We start from the raw sequence: 17,231 nt of genomic DNA, 5'->3' as shown, positions 1-17,231 counted from the left end.
TTGTGTGTGTGTGTGTGTGTGTTTTGAGATGGAGACTCACTCTATTGCCTAGGCTGAAGTGCGATGGCGTGATCTCAGTTCACCAAAACCTTCACCTCCTGGGTTCAAGTGATTCTTGTGCCTCAGCCTCCTGAGTAGCTGGGATTACAGGCGTATGCCACCACACCTTGCTAATTTTTGTGTTTTTAGTAGAGATGGGGTTTCACCATGTTGGCCAGGCTGGTCTCGAACTCCTGACCTCAAATGATCCGCCTGTCTCAGCCTCCCAAAGTGCTGGGATTACAGGCGTGAGCCACTGCACCCCGCTTGGATGTTTTTGATTATAGATGGACTGGAAAAGCCATCTTGATGTCAAGCCCTCTGTCTCCTGGGTTGGTTGAACACCTCAGTGATGCTGGCACCTGGCTCATTCCTTCCTTGTCACTTCCTCTGCTTACTTAACTCTCCCTTGACTTGTGCCCTCTGTGGCTGGAGTCCTCCTGACACGGTCACTTCCTCTGTTTAACTCCTTGTGGACATGACTACCTGCTTCACTCACTCAGCATTGTTGGTGTTCCCACTTCCCCTGTTTATTTAACTCCTTGCTGACACGGTCACTTCCTCCGTTTCCTTAATTCTAAGTCTGTAAAGTTTCAGGAGGCTCCAGACCGGCTCCTCTCACGTGGTGAGGCCTGTGATCTCAGGGCCGGCCATAGCCTTTCCTCCTTCTGGCTTCTCCTTTATGGATGTCTCATGACCTCAACATAAGTGGTCCAGAGAGGACAAGCAATGCCCATGAGGTCACACAGCGCATCAGGGCGTAGCACAGATATACGCCAGGCCCGTGTGGCCTCGAGTGGTACGTGGGGTTCCTGAGATGCTGGTATTGTGGGAGCCACCCTAAACTGCCCTCTGTTGTCTCCCTGCAGTCCTTGGATAGCTGGGGCACCTCTGAAGATGCCGACGCTCCTTCTAAGCGACACTCAACCTCTGACCTCTCAGATGCGACCTTCAGCGATATCAGGAGAGAAGGCTGGTTGTATTATAAGCAGATCCTCACCAAGAAGGGGAAGGTAAGATGGGTGGAGGAATGAGGTGGAAGCTGGCTCCAGCAGAACCCTCCAGCTTCTCCTAGACCCATACTGACAGCCTCTGCAGCCAGAGACAGTTTGCAGTGTAGGTTGCAGCATGAAGGATGGAGGTTAGATGCTAGGAAGAACTTCCTGGCAGGAGGATTTAAAGAACTTATGTAAAGGAAGTTAACAAGAAAGGTGGATTTTGCTGTGGGACAGATCTGATCAAGTTGTGCTTGGAGTTCTGGCGAAACCATCCCACAACGACCGTGGCTTGACAGGCCACCCTGAGGATGGCTGCCGGGGCTCCTGGAAAATAAGGAGCAAGGCAAGGGTGATTTCCGGAGGAGAGCTGAGGCCCAAGAGAAAGGCAGGCAGGCCAGCAAAGAACGCAGTGTTCATACTAAGGGCACCAAAAGTTCTCGGGCGCGGGGGCTCTTCCCTAGGGAGTTACAGCTTGCAAATATCTATTTGGCTCCCTGGGAGTGAGTTAGGGAAGGGCCACACTGGAGGCAAGAAGACCCGTTAGGAGCCACCATGGAGATCAGGTGAGAGGCGAAGGGGGCTTGGACTTGGAAGCTTCGGGGAGTAGGTGGGGAGGGCCTGGGAGGGAACCAGCAGGACCCTGAGAGGAGAAGGGCGGGCCCTCGGATCCATGGAGTGCAAACCCTGGCCCAGGCTGCGCTGTGGGCTGGAGAAGCAGGAGGAGAGACCACTGCCTTCCCTCCTGGTGGTTAGGATGAACCTGGGTTTCACTCTGACTGCCTCACCTGTCGTGAGAGCCTGGCTGACTCACCTGGCTGTGACTCAGTGTCCTCGTCTGTAAATGGAGCTAACAGTAATCCCTCGCTCATAAGCCTATTGCTAAGGATTAAATACAGTGATCTGAGCAAAGGTGTTACCCGGTGCCCGGCACTTGGAGCTGCTTTCTTCTGCTTACTGCCATTTGTTTTCTTTTCTTGAGACAGTCTCGCTCTGTTGCCCAGGCTGGAGTGCAGTGGCATGACCTCGGCTCACTACAACCTCTGCCTCCTGGCAAGCAATTCTCTGCCTCAGCCTCCTGAGTAGCTGGGATTACAGGCGCGTGCCACCATGCCTGGCTGATTTTTGTAGTTTTAGTAGAGACCAGGTTTCACCATGTTGGCCAGGCTGGTCTCAGACTCCTGACCTCAAGTGATCTGCCTGCCTCTGCCTCCCAAAGTGCTGGGATTACAGGCATAAGCCACTGTGCCCGGCCCTGTCCAGGGTTTTAAATGCGCGCTGGGGATGCTAGGAGACTGGGGTTGTGTCTGTGACAGGAGGAGGCAGTGTCATTGCCGTTGTCCAGGTGAGTGAGGCTGGGCGCCCAGACCAAGGGGATGGTATGGGGCCAGGTGGAGTGGACCCTTTAGAGAGAGTTTCCAGGGGAAGGTGGGGAGGGACTTGCCAGCAGCTGGGAGGTACAGAAGAAGGAGGAGGAGGCGGTGGTGAGGTTCCTGGATTCCTGGCTGGGGCTGAGGGAGGGTTGTGGGTGGTGGGGCCCCTGGGCTATGGCATGCTGGAGGATCAGGTTTGGGGAGAGGAAGCCAAGGGGTTCCACTGGGCTATGTGAAGTCTGAGGGCTCTGGACAGACCCCAGTGGAGGTGTTCTGGGGACAGAGGCTCTGAGGGCGTGGCACTAGAGGGAGGACTCCCTGGGGACTGCCTTTGTCTATCAGCACCAAGTCATGTGTGCTTCTGTGTGGAGCTTGAAGGAAGAAGGCTAGAGACCCAGCTGAGCCTTGAGAGAAGTGTGGGGGGCAGGGAAGGTTAATAGAGACTGAAAAGAGCCAGCAAGTTGACAGCGACACGTGGGGTGGGAGCCGTGAGGCAGGGAGGGGCTGGCCACGTGCATCGTGTGAGGAGGGCCGCATGTGGACCAGCACTTCTAGCCTAACGTGTGAGCTGCGTAAGGGTCCTCGTGAGAGTAGCTGGCTCCCCCTGCCAGGTAGCCTGACCCTCAGCTACCTGGGGGCCCTGAGCCCAGTTCAGGGGTAGGAGCTGGCCCTTCCTGCTCACTGGCCAGTTCTGGAGGACAGGGCCTCCACTCCCTTGCTGCCCAAAACCCGATGCCGCTCATTCCCTGGGTGCCGTGGCCTGGGCATTAGAGAAGGGTCTTCAAGTCAGCCTGAGGCCGTTGGTCCACCCATGCTGTGGACACCCTCTCCGTGCCCCTCCCAGCTCCAGCCTGTCGGAGACACGGGCTGTCAGGCAGAGGAGGGAGAGGGACAGCGACTTGTTCCTGAAGCCTCAGCCCCTGCGTGGGAGCTGCATGCGGCCTTGGTGACCAACTCCCTCACCCATTTACCAGCCAGAGACACTGAGGACTGGGAGTGTGGGTGACTCGTCCCGGGTCATCCCGCTGGTTTAGTCTCAGAGAATTGCCCTTGTCACCACCTCACCATAACATTAAAATTCCCCTGGAGGGCCCTGCTGTTTCCTACTCTCAATGTCCCTGTCCCCGTCCAGAAGTTCTGTGATGAGCAGGGTTCACAGCACAGGAGCCACATGGCGTGAGGCCACATGTGGGCTGTGCCCACCTGCCAGCCCCCGGGTCTCCTTGTCTGGTTTGTTCAGAGGGCTGAGGCCTGTGCTGGGTGTGGGGCGGTGGGCGGGCCACCAGCCAGCGGAGAGGAGCCCTTGGTCTGATGGGAGATGGAGCTCCTGCCCTCAGGGTGCTCCAAGGATCATTAATTCATCTATTCAGCAAATATTGATGAATCCCTGCATGCAGCCCTAGGTCCCGGGATATGGAAATGAGCGGCTGGACAAGCTCCCTGTCAGGACAGCTTGAGGCTGCCGTAAGCTCTTGGAAGGGACCAGGCTGATCGGAAGCAGGAGCTGTATTGAGGGAAAAATATGGTCAGACAAGGCCTCGCCGCGGAGGTGACGGTGGTGATGCTGGAGCTCAGATCTGAAGGGGAAGAAGGAAGCAGCCACTTACAGAAGTGAGGGAGGGGCTTCGGCAGAAGGAACAGCAAGCGGAGAGGCCCTGAGAACGGAAAGGCGTGGCTCGCTCACCTGCAAGGGCCCCCTGGCTTGACACAGTGAGAAAGGCGTGGAGATGAGTTTGGAGAGAGGCAGGGGCAGACCACAGGAGACCTTAGATTTGACTCTGAGGGCGATGGGATCTCAGGAGGGGATCCTGAGCAGGGGAGAGATGTGATCTTTTCGTTCTAACACGCTTGCTGCAGCTGCTGGCTGGGGATGTTTGCAGGAGTGAAAGTGGAGACTGGGAAGGTCTGGGCGTCCTCCAGGCAAGAGGCATTGATGGCGAGGACCTGGTGGTGGCAGGAAAGACACAGGTGGGACGTTTCGGAGGCAGAGCAGTTGAGACTTCCTGATGGATGGGATGTCAAGGGTGAGGAAAAGGGAGGAGTCAAGGCCAGCTCCCAGGTTTCTGGGCAACTGGGTGGGTGAACTGAGCTGGAAAAGATGAGGGTAGAGGGTGGAGAACGGGTTCGATGTTAAGAAATCACATGGCCTGGCAAGTATTGTGCAAAGTGCCCATGGGACCTGCACATGAAGACACTGAGCAGGGTGGGGTCCCGGGCTGGGACTGGGGAAGACTCTGGGCCAGAGAATGGCCGTCAGCAGATGGACCTGGTTTAAAGGCACGGCACAGATGACATCCCTGAGGGAGGTGTGCAGGGAGAAGGGAGGAGTCAGGACAAAGTTCTGGAGTTCCACCTCCTTTAGGGCAGGGTATCTTAACCTCAGCTCTGCTGACATTTTGGGCCAGATAATTCCTTGTTGGGGGAGGCTGTCCTGTGCATTGGCAATGTTGGTCAGCATCCCCCAGATGCCACAGCACACCCTCCAGCTCCCTCCACACAAATGTCCCCTGGGGATGAGCCTCCTGTTTACAGGTGTAGAGGGTGGGGGAGGGGAAGGAGAGAAGACTAGGAAGGAGCCAGTGGGATTAGGAAGAAAGCTGGGAACACGGGGTCTCAGCTGCAGAGACAGGGTCCGGAGAGGGAAGGAGGGGCCAGCTGTGTCAGATGCTGCTGAGGGGTTAACGCAAGAGGGAGAAGGGGCTGGGCGCGGTGGCTCATGCCTGTCATGCCAGCAGTTTGGGAAGCTGAGGCAGGAGGATCACCAGGTCAGGATTTTGAGACCAGCCTGGCCAACATGGTGAAACCCCGTCTCTACTAAAAATACAAAAATTAGCTGGATGTGGTGGCACGCGCCTGTAATCTCAGCTACTCAGGAGGCTGAGGCAGGAGAATCGCTTGAACCTAGGAGGCGGAGGTTGCAGTGAACTGAGATTGCAGTGAGCTGAGATCGTGCCGTTGCACTTCAGTCTGGGCGACAGATCTAGACTACATCTTAAAAAAAAAAAAAAAAAAGCCAAGGGGGAGAAGCAGCCACTGGCTTCGGCCACTTGGTCGTTCTGGGTGTCCCTGAGAGCCACTTCTGGGCAAGTGGAGTCTTGGGTTTTGAGCAGTTTTGCTGGGGTGGGGGCAGCATGGGGAGGGTCGTGGGCTGGGAGTGGCTTCCCGAGGATTTCATGTACAGAGGGCCATGCTGGGTGTCTGGGCATTGCCACCACCCGGTGAGTGTTGATGCTGGTGTTTAGAGGGTAGAGGGCTGGGGCGTGCTGGGGTGCTTGAGGGTGATGGGTAGGGGTGTCCAGCAGGTGAGGGGCTGAGAGAGCATTGGTGGGCTGTAGGCAGGAGACTGCCCAGGTCCAGCCGAGTGGAGCAGGGGGCTCCTGGTAGGCAGTGTGGGGCCCGTCCCCCGGCTGTCCTCTGTCTGCTACTCTGAGGGTGGTGGGCAGGACTGGCCTCTCACCACTCCCGTCTCCCCCAACCCCGTGTCTCCCTGCAGAAAGCGGGCAGCGGCCTGCGCCAGTGGAAGCGGGTGTACGCCGCGCTGCGGGCGCGCTCGCTCTCGCTGAGCAAGGAGCGGCGGGAGCCCGGGCCGGCGGCGGCGGGGGCTGCGGCGGCCGGCGCAGGTGAGGACGAGGCGGCGCCAGTCTGCATCGGCTCCTGCCTCGTGGACATCTCCTACAGCGAGACCAAGAGGAGGCACGTGTTCCGGCTGACCACCGCTGACTTCTGTGAATATCTCTTTCAGGCTGAGGACCGGGATGACATGCTGGGCTGGATCAGAGCGATCCGGGAGAACAGCAGGGCCGAGGGCGAGGTGAGGGCCCGACCCGCCCGGCAGCCACAGAGGGTGGGCAGGGTGGCCTCTCACCGGCTGTGGACCTGGGATGACTGCTCTGAGCCTCACTTCCCTCTGCTAGAAAGGGGGGCTGACAGGAGGACACCTCTGGATTGTGTCCCCCGAGGTTTTGGCTTAAGGAGGGTGCGTGGGCAGGGCTCACAGAGGACCTGGGGTCCTCAGGTCCAGGGACTGGCAGTCACCATCTTCACCTTCGTGATGACAAGGATTATTATGACTGTGTCAGGGTCACTTTGGGCAGACTCTGGCATGGAGGGGTCAGCTCCAGGCCAGTCCCAGCTTTTCACAGGAGACGAGGAAGGCAGGGGCCTCCTATGGAGGGTGTTAGGCCACGAGTGCCCCGGTTCCAGAGCTTCACGGGGCTGGCCTGTCTGCAGGGGGATGAGCACACTGACCTTGTGAGGAGGCCGAGAGGCTTGGCTTTGGCCACAGGTTGGCAGGGGTGGAGCCAAGGGCTTTGGCAGGGATTTTGGGAGAATTTTTATTTTTTTGAGACGGAGTTTCACTCTTGTTGCCCAAGCTGGAGCACAATGGCACAATCTTGGTGCACTGAAACCTTCGCCTCCCAGGTTCAAGCAGTTCTCCTGCCTTAGACTTCCAAGCAGCTGGGATTATAGGCATGCGCCACCACGCCCGGCTAATTTTGTATTTTTAGTAGAGACAGCGTTTCTCCATGTTGGTCATGCTGGCCTCGAACTCCCGACCTCAGGTGATCTGCCCACCTCAGCTTCCCAAAGTGCTGGGATTACAGGTGTGAGCCACCAAGCTCAACGAGAATTTTTTTTATTTTTTGAAATGGAGTTTTGCTCTTGTTGCCCAGGCTGGAGTACAATGGCATGATCTTGGTTCACCACAACCTCTGTCTCCTGGGTTCAAGCAATTCTCCGGCCTTAGCCTCCTGAGTAGCTGAGATTACAGGCACCCACCACCATGCCTGGCTAGAATTATTATTACTATTATTTTTAATGGCACCTCTTACAGTGCTGTACCTGCACTCCAGGGGCCTGGGTGGGGATTCCTCCCCATTCACTCCCTTGGCCAGGAACCTGCACAGAAGTGCCTTGAGACACCCACACAAAGCCATGTGGGGGGTCCCGGGCCTGGGGTCTCTGCCAAGAGGGCAGGGGGCCCGGGCCTGCTCTAGGCATGGGAGGGGGCGCTGGTGCACGGCCTCTCGCTGACCAGGCTCTGCCCTCCCTGGGACAGCTTTGCCCACTGCAGGGAGGAAGGCACCTGGAATCTGGGCCCTCCTCTGGGGGTCTGGCTTATCTGCCCCCAACAAGGCATGATCAGGGGGGCCCCAAGCCACTGTCACTAACGCAGTAGCAGCCTCTCCTGGGGCCCCTCCTCCGCACCTGCTCAGCATCTGCCAGGACGGTGGCAAATGCTGCCTGTGTGATTCTGCACCCAGCCCCGAGCCTGCCTTGTTAGCCCCCCATGTTTATTACCGAGGAGACTGAGGCTCAGAGAGGCTAAGAGGCTTCCCCAAGGTCCCACAGCTGGTGAGAGGGTGCGGGGAAGTCTGGGCCTGGTCTTTCTCACTCCAGGGTCTGGGCTGTCCACCTGGCAGGTGGACAAGAGGGGAGTCAGGGCCCGGGATAAGTCCTGGGGTGGGCTGGATGTGGGCACTGACGTGGTCCACTCTCTCCTCTCCTGCTCTAGGACCCCGGCTGTGCCAACCAAGCTCTGATCAGCAAGAAGCTTAATGATTATCGCAAAGTGAGGTGAGGCCCAGCCTTCGTGGAACTGTCCCCTCTGTGGGGGTGGCGGTGGGGCTCTAGGCAAAGGATGTTCTCCTGACCCACCTCCAGGGCCACCCTCTGCTGGGGGAAGGGGCATCCAGGGTCTCCGGCTGCAGTCAGGCATGGAGGTGTTGCCACAGGATGGAGGGGAGGTCCTGAGCAGCAGGAGGCCAGGTTGGGTGGCCTGCTGGGCCACCCCAAATGAAGACCTCTCCTCTCCCGCTTTTCCTACACAGCCATAGCTCTGGGCCCAAAGCTGATTCCTCCCCCAAAGGCTCTCGAGGCCTGGGGGGCCTCAAGTCTGAGTTCCTCAAGCAGAGTGCAGCACGTGGCTTCAGGACTCAGGACCTGCCTGCAGGCAGCAAGGGTAGGAAGGTGGCCACTGAGACAGGGTGGTGTGTGGGCCAGGGGACATGGGGAGGGGAGGGCATGTGTATGCGTTGGGTTGTGTCTGCTTGTGTGTGCCAGGGTTACCCAGTATGTCTGTCCACGTGTGCGTGCCTGTGAGGGTCTGGGGGCTCTCAGGATCTCGGGGAGGAAGGGCCTGGAGCCTGATTCCCCTCCCTGACATCCCTGCCGGTGGTCCTCTAATCTCTGCTGGTGTCTCTGCAGGAGCGAGGCCCACCCTTTCCAAGAGCAACCTTTCCCATCTGCACTCACCTTTGACCATTAGAAAGTTCTTCCCTGGCCACGCAAGGTGGCTCACACCTGTAATCCTAGCACTTTGGGAGGCCGAGATGGGCAGATCACTTGAGGTCAGGAGTTCAAGACTACCCTGGCAAACATGGTGAAACCCTGACTCTACTAAAAATACAAAAAATGTAGCTGGATGTGGTGGCATGCACCTGTAATCCCATCTACTGGGGAGACCGAGGCATGAGAATCACTTGAGCCTGGGAGGTGGAGGTTGCAGTGAGTCAAGATCATGCCACTGTACTCCAGTCTGGGTGACAGAGCGAGGCCCTGGCTTAAAAAAAAAAAGAAAAAGTTAGCTCTTCCCTTGGGTCAGCAGGCATGGTTGCTGTTACCTATAATCCCAGCATTTTGGGAGGCTGAGGCTGGAGGATTGCTTAGGCCAGGAGTTTGAGACCACCCTGGGTAACATAGCAAGACCCTAACCCTACAGAATATTTTTTCACATTTCATTTATTTATTTATTTAGAGACAGAGTCTCACTCTATCATCTAGGCTGGAGTGCAGTGGTGTGATCTTGGCTCATTGCAACCTCCACCTCTCGGGTTCAAGCGATTCTTGTGCTTTAGCACCCCCAGTAGCTGGGATTACAGGCATGTGCTACCATACCTGGCTAATTTTTGTAGTTTTAGTAGAGACAGGGTTTCACCATGTTGGCCAGGCTGGTCTCGAACGCCTGGTCTCACGTGATCTTCCTGCTTCAGCTTTGCAAAGTGCTGGGATTACAAGCATTAGTCACTGTGCCTGGCAAATTTTTTCTTTTTTTGAGATGGAGTCTCACTCTGTTGCCAGGCTGGAGTACAGTGGTGTGATCTCGGCTCACTGTAACCTCTACTTCCCAGGTTCAAGCAATTCTCCTGCCTCAGCCTCCCGAGTAGCTGGGACTACAGGCGTGTGCCACCACGCCCAGCTAATTTTTGTATTTTTAGTAGAGACAGGGTTTCACCATGTTAGCCAGGATGGTCTCAATCTCTTGACCTCGTGACCCACCCACCTCGGCCTCCCAAAGTGCTGGGATTACAGGCGTGAGCCACTGAGCCTGGCCAAATTTTTTTTAATTAGCCAGGTATGGTCCTGTGAGCCTATAGTCCCAGCCACCCAGGAGGCTGAGGAGGGAAGATTGCTTGAGCCCAGGAATTTGAGCTGCAGTGAGCTATGATCATATCACTGCACTACAGCCTGAGGGACAGAGACCCTATCTCTAAAGAAACAGAACATTCTATGGCTCCCACCTTGTAGTTTTGGCCCATGAGGCCACATGAAAGTCCTTGCATTGGTCTGAGCCTCTCCTCTGGGGTAAGCATCGTCCCCATTAGACCTTCTCTCTTGCCATACAGTGTCTCATCAGCCCTAGGCATCTGGGTGCTTCTCTGATGGAGTCCCCATACGTCCAAATGTGTGAATGTGGCAGTGAGTGTGTGTGAGCCTCCTGGGCACCCCAGCTCACCCTGGCTGTCTGTCTCCCCCATGTCAGATGACAATGCTGCAGCTCCCAAAACCCCCTGGGGCATCAATATCATCAAGAAAAATAAGAAGGCCGCCCCAAGGGCGTTTGGGGTCAGGCTGGAGGAGTGTCAGCCAGCCACGGAGAACCAGGTGGGTCTCTGCCACATGCCAGAACAGGCACAGCAGGGAGGACACCGAGGCACAGAGGGTCAGAGCAGCAAGGGACATGGAACCAGCTCTCCATCTCATTGTACAAACACAGCTGGGAAAACAGCCCAGAAAGGAGAAAGTCCCCGCCTGCCCCGGGCCTTCCAGGGAGGGAGCAGCAGGGCCAAGGCCGAGCCCGGTTCCTTCTCAGACCATGGCGAGGCTTTGGCATCATATCTAGCTCCCAGACTGGAGGCGGCAAGGGCCTTGTGTTCCCTGAAGGGCTCCTGGCAGCAGCTCTGGGCCTTGCACTGTCCCCATCTTGGCCTCCCCTGCTCCTCTGGCCCCTGGCCCCCTAACACCCCTGCTCTGTGTCCCCAGCGTGTCCCCTTAATCGTGGCTGCGTGCTGTCGCATTGTGGAGGCTCGAGGGCTGGAGTCCACGGGCATTTACCGAGTGCCTGGCAACAATGCAGTGGTGTCCAGCCTGCAGGAGCAGCTCAACCGAGGGCCTGGGGACATCAACCTGCAGGACGAGGTGGGTGAAGCTGGGGGGTCTGTAGGAGGGGGCCGAGGTGGCGTGGGGGTGGTGCTCTGCTTGGAGAGTTCTGCGGCCTGTTGTGTTGCATGCATGGTGCCCTGTGACGTGCCTGGCATTGGTCCAGAACACCACGATGGGCAAGATGGGACCTGCCCTTGGGCCAGCCTGGGGATGGGCATCACCCCAGGCTGAAGCGGAACAAGTAAATGCAGTCATGGCCGGGGAGCTCTGAGGCAGAGGCCCAGAGGACAGATGGAGGTTTTGTCCAAGTGTTTAGGATGAGCAGAGTTCACTACAAGCCGGCGAAAGCCGGGTAAGGCTGTTCCTGGCAACAGAATGGCCTGTGTAATGGAGTGAATGTTTTCTGCTGTGGTTCGCTCTGTTGCATTCCCTCCTTCACTTCCTCCTCTTCCTAATCCTTTTTTTTTTTTTTTTTTTTTTTTGAGACAGAGTCTCGCTCTATTGCCCAACTGGAGTGCAGTGATGCGATCTTGGCTCACTGCAACCTCTGCCTCCCGGGTTCAAGCGATGTTCTTGTCTCAGCCTCCGAGTAGCTGGGATTACAGGTGCACACCACCATGCCCAACTAAGTTTTGTATTTTTAGTAGAGATAGGGTTTCACCCTTTTTGCCAGGATGGTCTTGATCTCTTGACCTCGTGATCTGCCCGCCTCGGCCTCCCAAAGTGCTGGGATTACAGGTGTGAGCCACCACGCCCGGTCTCTTCCTAATCCTTTAACAATGTAAAAACCATACTTAGCTCAAGGGCCATCCAAAGGGAGGCTCTGGCTGGATTTTGCCTACAGACTGTGCGTGGTTTGCAGACCACCGGCCTAGAGAAAGGGGAATGTTGAGTGTTTTCTAGAATGGCCGGCAATTTGGGTGGCTGCAACATGGAGAGAGTGGCTGCTCAGGTGAGATGAGACCAGTTTGTGAAGGGATCTGCAACCACACTTAAGTGTTTCCAGCAGGGCCTGTGATTCTCAAATGCTGTTCTCCAGAGTCCTAGGGTTCCCCAGAGCGGCCTCGGGAGGCTAGGGGCAGGTCAGGACCCCCTGTCCTTACTAGGGCAACCCTGCTTTGCCCTGTCTGTTGTACTGGGTTTTCCTGTACAATTTTATTTGCCCAAAGGGGCTCTGATTAAAAAAGATATTTTGGAAACCATGAATGTGGGCAGTGATGTCCCATGAGTCACACATGTGAAGCGTCATGAAAGACACGAGTCTTCCTGTCCTTGGGGAATGGGAAGATGAGACAAGTGTGTGAGAAATCATGGACAAGAGAAAAAGCTCTCTTATCAGGGACCACGCTGTGATGAGGAAGGAAAGGGTGCTCAGACTGGAGCAGGTGGCGGCTCCCAGGTTTGAGTATCTGAGGAATGAATAGGAGGGGGCAGGTGGACCAGAAGGCCGTGGAGTGTGAGATGATGGCATTTTCCATAACCCCAGGGAGGGAGTTTGAGGGTTAGTGCAGAGAGTGCATCCGCCTCCTGGGCTTGGAGGTAGGGAGGGTGAGGCCCCGGGGGACAGAGAGGGCGTTTGAAGCCTTCAACCTTGATCTGATGGCCAGTAGGGAGCTTTTGATGGTTCTTAAGCTGGGGAGGCATCGTGAGAGCGCAGTTCAAGAAAGAGTGATGCTCCTGCTCATGCCCAATGGGTAGGAATGGGGAGGGCAGGGGTCTGAGAGAAGGCGCTGATCTATGGAAACACTAAGGGTCGGAGGACTTGGTGGTCCCAGAGGAATGGGGAGGAGGGGAGCAACCCTAAGAGTTGGCTGCCTGAGAGGGGGAAGGATGGGTGAGGAAGAGCCGTCCATTTGAGCTGGGGCTGGTGGTATCTCCCCTGGCAGAAACCAGGGAGTAGCATGAGAGGTGGACCGAAGGGGCCGTCTCAGGGAGTGGCTCCATTGGATTTGGGGTGTGGAAAGTCCGCTGCATGGGGTGAGGCCATAAACAGGCATAGATTGAGCACGGACTAGAGAGTGACATGGGTCCTGCTGTGACTTGGGCATGGGATGACTGAAGGCGGGCAGCAGAACAGCAGGGGCTATGCTCAGAGTGGGGCAGAAGGAGAAGGCCACTGGCGAGGCTGGGTGAGGGCAGGCACTTCACTCCAGAGGAGCCAGGAAGCCCTGGCCGGGGCCTTGGGCTTGGCAGCTGGGAGATGAGACGAGCCCACACCTGAGGGCCAGGAGGTAACGGGGTCGGGTGGGCAGGAGCTATACTGGGTGTGCGTGGGTGTGTGTGGTCAGCTTGGCGTCAGCCAGGGATGAAGGGGCCGTGTTGGCAGGCAGCTGGTCTAAGCCAGGGCCGGATGGGGGCCTGGCAGGTGTATTGGGTGTGTCATTTTGTCTTAGACATCATTGCGTCATTTGCTGTGGGGCGTGCTGGGAGTCAGTGTGGTGGGGGCCGAATCTAATCCCCTGTGAGCCTAGGGGGAGGGTATTGTTTGTGGGATTGTCTGACGTTAAGCTGTGGATCCATTGTAATGAGTATGTGTGCGCCTGCATTGTGTCTCTTTGTTGGGAGTATTAGGTTGCTTTCTGGGTCTGAGTTATTCGGAGCCATTCCCAGCAAGGTGGCTGTGCCTGCCTTGGTGGCAGTGTGTGGTGATGGTGCCACCTGGTGGACAGAATGGACAACGACCCAGCCGTTCGTTCTTATACTGAACCATTTATTTTAGATCAGGGTTTCTCAACCTCAATGGGCATTTTGGGAAGAGCAGTTATTCACTGTGTGGGGTTGTCCTGTATGTTGGAGGAAATGTGGCACCATCCATGGCCTCTATCCACTAGATGCAAGTGGCGCCTCCCAGTTGTGAAAACCAAAATGGCTCCAGGCATTGTTAAATGTCCTCTGGGGTTGGAGTGGGGCTCTGGGGGACAAAATTGTCTCCTTCTGTCAGAACTACTGATTTAGGCCACGGAAGTACCAGGTTAACTGTCCTAGCTAGGTGATAGGGAAGTGAGACAGACGGGATCCCGGCTCCTCCTGGAGCTTACAGTCCTGCAGGGAGACAGGCATGAACACAGACACAATAGCAGGAAATAATGACAAACAGGATTAAGCACCACGAAGGAAACAAAGTCAGGGCTAGGGTACAGGTGGCGGGCAGTGGTCAAGATGGCAGCTTTAGCTATCGGGTCACAGAAGGCCTCTCTGAAGAGCAACTTTTAGGCGGGATGAGGAACCAGTCTTGTGGAGGGGGGGAGGAACGTTCTAGTTGAGGGAACCAGCATGTGCAGAGGGCCTGAGATAGGAACGCGCTGGCACCAGTGACTGCTGGGTCACGGATGCTTCGCCTGCACCCAGTGGAGGAGGCAGCTTTCACTCAGTGTGTCCCAAAGTGCCTGGCCTAAAGAAGGCTCCTGGGACTTTCTGTGGATGGGCAGGTGTTGGAGCTTGGGGGAGGGAGGATCTGGGGCCAAGTGTGAGCATGGGCACAGGACCTCGCTGGGGACTCAGTTCTGCTGCCACCACCCTGATGAACAGAGAGCTTGGTCTAAGTGGGTCCCGAGAAGGCCTGGTGGGCTTGATTGGGCTCTGGGGTGATCACAGAGGCACGGACATCAGGCTGGGCCTGCCTGTGGCCTGACATCTGCTCTCCCCCGCAGCGCTGGCAAGACCTCAATGTGATCAGCAGCCTGCTGAAGTCCTTCTTCCGAAAGCTGCCCGAGCCTCTCTTCACCGATGGTGAGTAGGAGGTGCAAGTGGGGGCGGGGAGGGGATGCCACTCTGTGCTGCACCCTGACCACAACTTTTTATTTGGTTTGTTGATTTTACTTTTTTTCTTTTTTTGAGACAGTCTTGCTCTGTTGCCCAGGCTGGAGTGAAGTGGTGCAGTCACGGCTCATTGCAGCCTCAAGCTCCTGGGCCCAAGCAATCTTCCCACCTTAGCCTCCTGAGTAGCTGGGACAACAGGTGCACACCACCACACCCAGCTAATTAAAAAATATATGTGTTTATACATATATTTATATATATATATATATATTTTAAAGAAATTGGGGGTCTCTCACTATGTTGCCCAGACTGGTCTTGAACTCCTGGGCTCAAGCAATCCTCCTGCCTGTTCCAGCCTCCCAAAATGCTGGGATTACAGGCATGAGCCACCATACATTTTTTTTTTTTAAGCACGAAAAGCTTGTAAAAAAACGTAGATCGTACAGATATGAATAAAGAAAACAGCACAGGACCCTGTGAATCCCCCACTCCCTTTCAAGGGAGGTTGTAGCTAACACTTTCTGAGGACTTACTGTGTGCCAAGCACAACTCCCTACAGCAACTTCCCTCTACAGATGGGACAGCTGAAGCTCAGAGAGGTTAAATGCCTTGCCCAAGGCCACACAGGTTGCAGGTGGCAGAGCCAGGATTCTACCTCAGGTGTTGAGCCCCAGAGCTTAGCTCTTGGCCGCTTGCTGAGCTGCTTATTCACAGCCTGCTGTGTTTCTCTCCCGGCCCCCTTATGCATGGCAGAGATGCGCACACACATACGCAGGGTTTGGAGTTGGGTGGGTTCAGGGGTGTTCTGGCAGATGTTTAACATCTGTCTCTAGGGGAGAAAAGCCCCAATGTCTCGAGTTTTCCAGCTTCCATGTTGTAAATACTCCCATCATGGCTTATTCAAGCCACCAACATGATGTCACCAACATGGAATTGGGGAGAAACGCCCACAGTCGCTCTCAGGAGCCGGTGTGAGCGGACTCCACACCGCTGGTTGAGTTGTTTTTAACAAAAGCAGAGATGTAATTCTGAGGTTCATTCGTGTCAGTGCAGAGAGCTCTACCTCATTCTTCTTTTAAATCAGCCACATAGAATTTCATGGTTTGAATAGATGATAATTTCTTTAAGTACTCCTTTATTGATAGATATTGGGTTGTCTTCAAGTGTTTGCTGTTATATAACCTGTTGCAATGGCTTTCCTTGAGTCAGTCCTTGCACACCCGAATCTGTGCTCTCTGAGGAGATTCTTAGATGTGGAATTGCTCCATCAGAGTCCCGGTGAACCTTTTTGAGAGCTAATGTCAATTGCATTCTAAGAAAGAGGCCCTGGTTTAGACTTCCACTAATAATGTAATGCCTGTAATCCCAGCTACTTGGGAGGCTGAGGCAGGAGAATGGCTTGAACCTGGGAGGCAGAGGTTGCAGTGAGCCGAGATTGTGCCATTGCACTCCAGCCTGGGCAACAAGAGCGAGACTCCAGCTCAAAAAAAAAAAAAAGGAAGAGTTTGTCTCCCCACATACCCATCAGCATTGGATATTATTACTATTATTGTTATTATTATTTAAAGGTTGTGCGTGGTGGCTCACACCTATAATCCCAGCACTTTGGGAGACCGAGGTGGGTGGATCACCTGAGGTCAGGAGTTCAAGACCAGCCTGATCAATATGGTGAAACCGTATCTCTAATAAAAATACAAAAATTAGCTGGGTGTGGTGGTTTGCACCTGTAGTCCCCGCTACTAGGGAGGCTGAGGCAGGAGGGTTGCTTGAACCTGGGAGGTGGAGGTTGCAGTGAGCCGAGATCGTGCCACTACACTCCAGCCTGGGTGACAGAGCAAGTCTCTGTCTCAAAAAATAAATAAATGGTACAAATAAAAATAATTATTATTTGACACAGAGTCTCACTCTTGCTCAGGCTGGAGTGCAGTGGCATGATCATGGCTGACTGCAGCCTTGACCTGGGCTCAAGTAATCGTCCCACTCAGCTTAAGTAGCTGGGACTACGGGTTTGCACCACCACACCCAGCTAATTAAAAAAAATTTTTTTTGGTAGAGGCAGGGTCTCACTGTGTGGCTCAGGCTGGTCTTCAACTCCCGGTCTAAATCGATCCTCCCGTGTCAGCCTCCCACAGTGCTGGGATTATGGGTGTGAGCCGCCTCACCTAGACAGCATTGAATATTCTTAATATTTTAAACTTTTGCTAATCAGATAAGGGAAATGGTATCTCATTATTGTTTTTATTTTCATTGCCCTCATTACTAGGGAGATTAAATCATTTTTTATTAGCATATTGGCTGTTTCTATTTTCTCTGTCATTGCTTGAGCAGATCATGCGCCCATTTTTCTGTTGGTTTGTCTTTTTCCTCATGTTGATTTGTGGGAGACAAGCTCTTTGTGTATTACACATATTAACCTTTTGTTAGATTTTGCAAATATTTGGCTCTGGCATGCCATTTGCTTTCTCACTTTGCAATATAGAAACTAAAAGCAGGCTGGTCCGATGGTAGTGGGTTATCAGAACTTATTAACATTAGTGTCGCTAAAGTTGGTATACAACCCCCCACTGCTAAATTTGACTGGCTTAAAAAAAAAAAAAAAGAAAGAGAAACTAAAAGCAGGCTGGACGTGGTGGCTCACGCCTGTGATCCCAGCACTTTGGGGGGCCGAGGCGGGTGGATCACC

The 17,231-nt window shown here is 54.9% G+C and overlaps 1 protein-coding gene across 7 annotated transcripts in view; it reads left to right on the top strand.

The window, feature by feature from the left end:
• Positions 1-17,231, top strand: part of ARHGAP23 (Rho GTPase activating protein 23) — a 100,821-nt gene that overhangs the window by 59,643 nt on the left and 23,947 nt on the right. For 6 of the 7 annotated variants that reach the window (XM_032279816.1, XM_032279818.1, XM_032279815.1 and 3 more), the window contains 7 exons: positions 909-1,052; positions 5,901-6,218; positions 7,923-7,984; positions 8,239-8,369; positions 10,170-10,291; positions 10,670-10,825; positions 14,440-14,518. In XM_032279816.1, the coding sequence (XP_032135707.1) occupies positions 909-1,052; positions 5,901-6,218; positions 7,923-7,984; positions 8,239-8,369; positions 10,170-10,291; positions 10,670-10,825; positions 14,440-14,518 (1,012 nt within the window). The remainder of the gene's footprint in view (positions 1-908; positions 1,053-5,900; positions 6,219-7,922; positions 7,985-8,238; positions 8,370-10,169; positions 10,292-10,669; positions 10,826-14,439; positions 14,519-17,231) is intronic. The other variant, XM_032279817.1, reaches the window with a different exon arrangement.

The sequence above is a fragment of the Sapajus apella genome, unplaced genomic scaffold, assembly GCF_009761245.1.
Source record: "Sapajus apella isolate SASKATOON/1434 unplaced genomic scaffold, GSC_monkey_1.0 scaffold12, whole genome shotgun sequence".
NCBI classification, from domain to species: domain Eukaryota; kingdom Metazoa; phylum Chordata; class Mammalia; order Primates; family Cebidae; genus Sapajus; species Sapajus apella.
The sequence above is the reverse complement of the archived record's forward strand: the minus strand, read 5'-3'. Positions and strand labels throughout refer to the sequence as shown.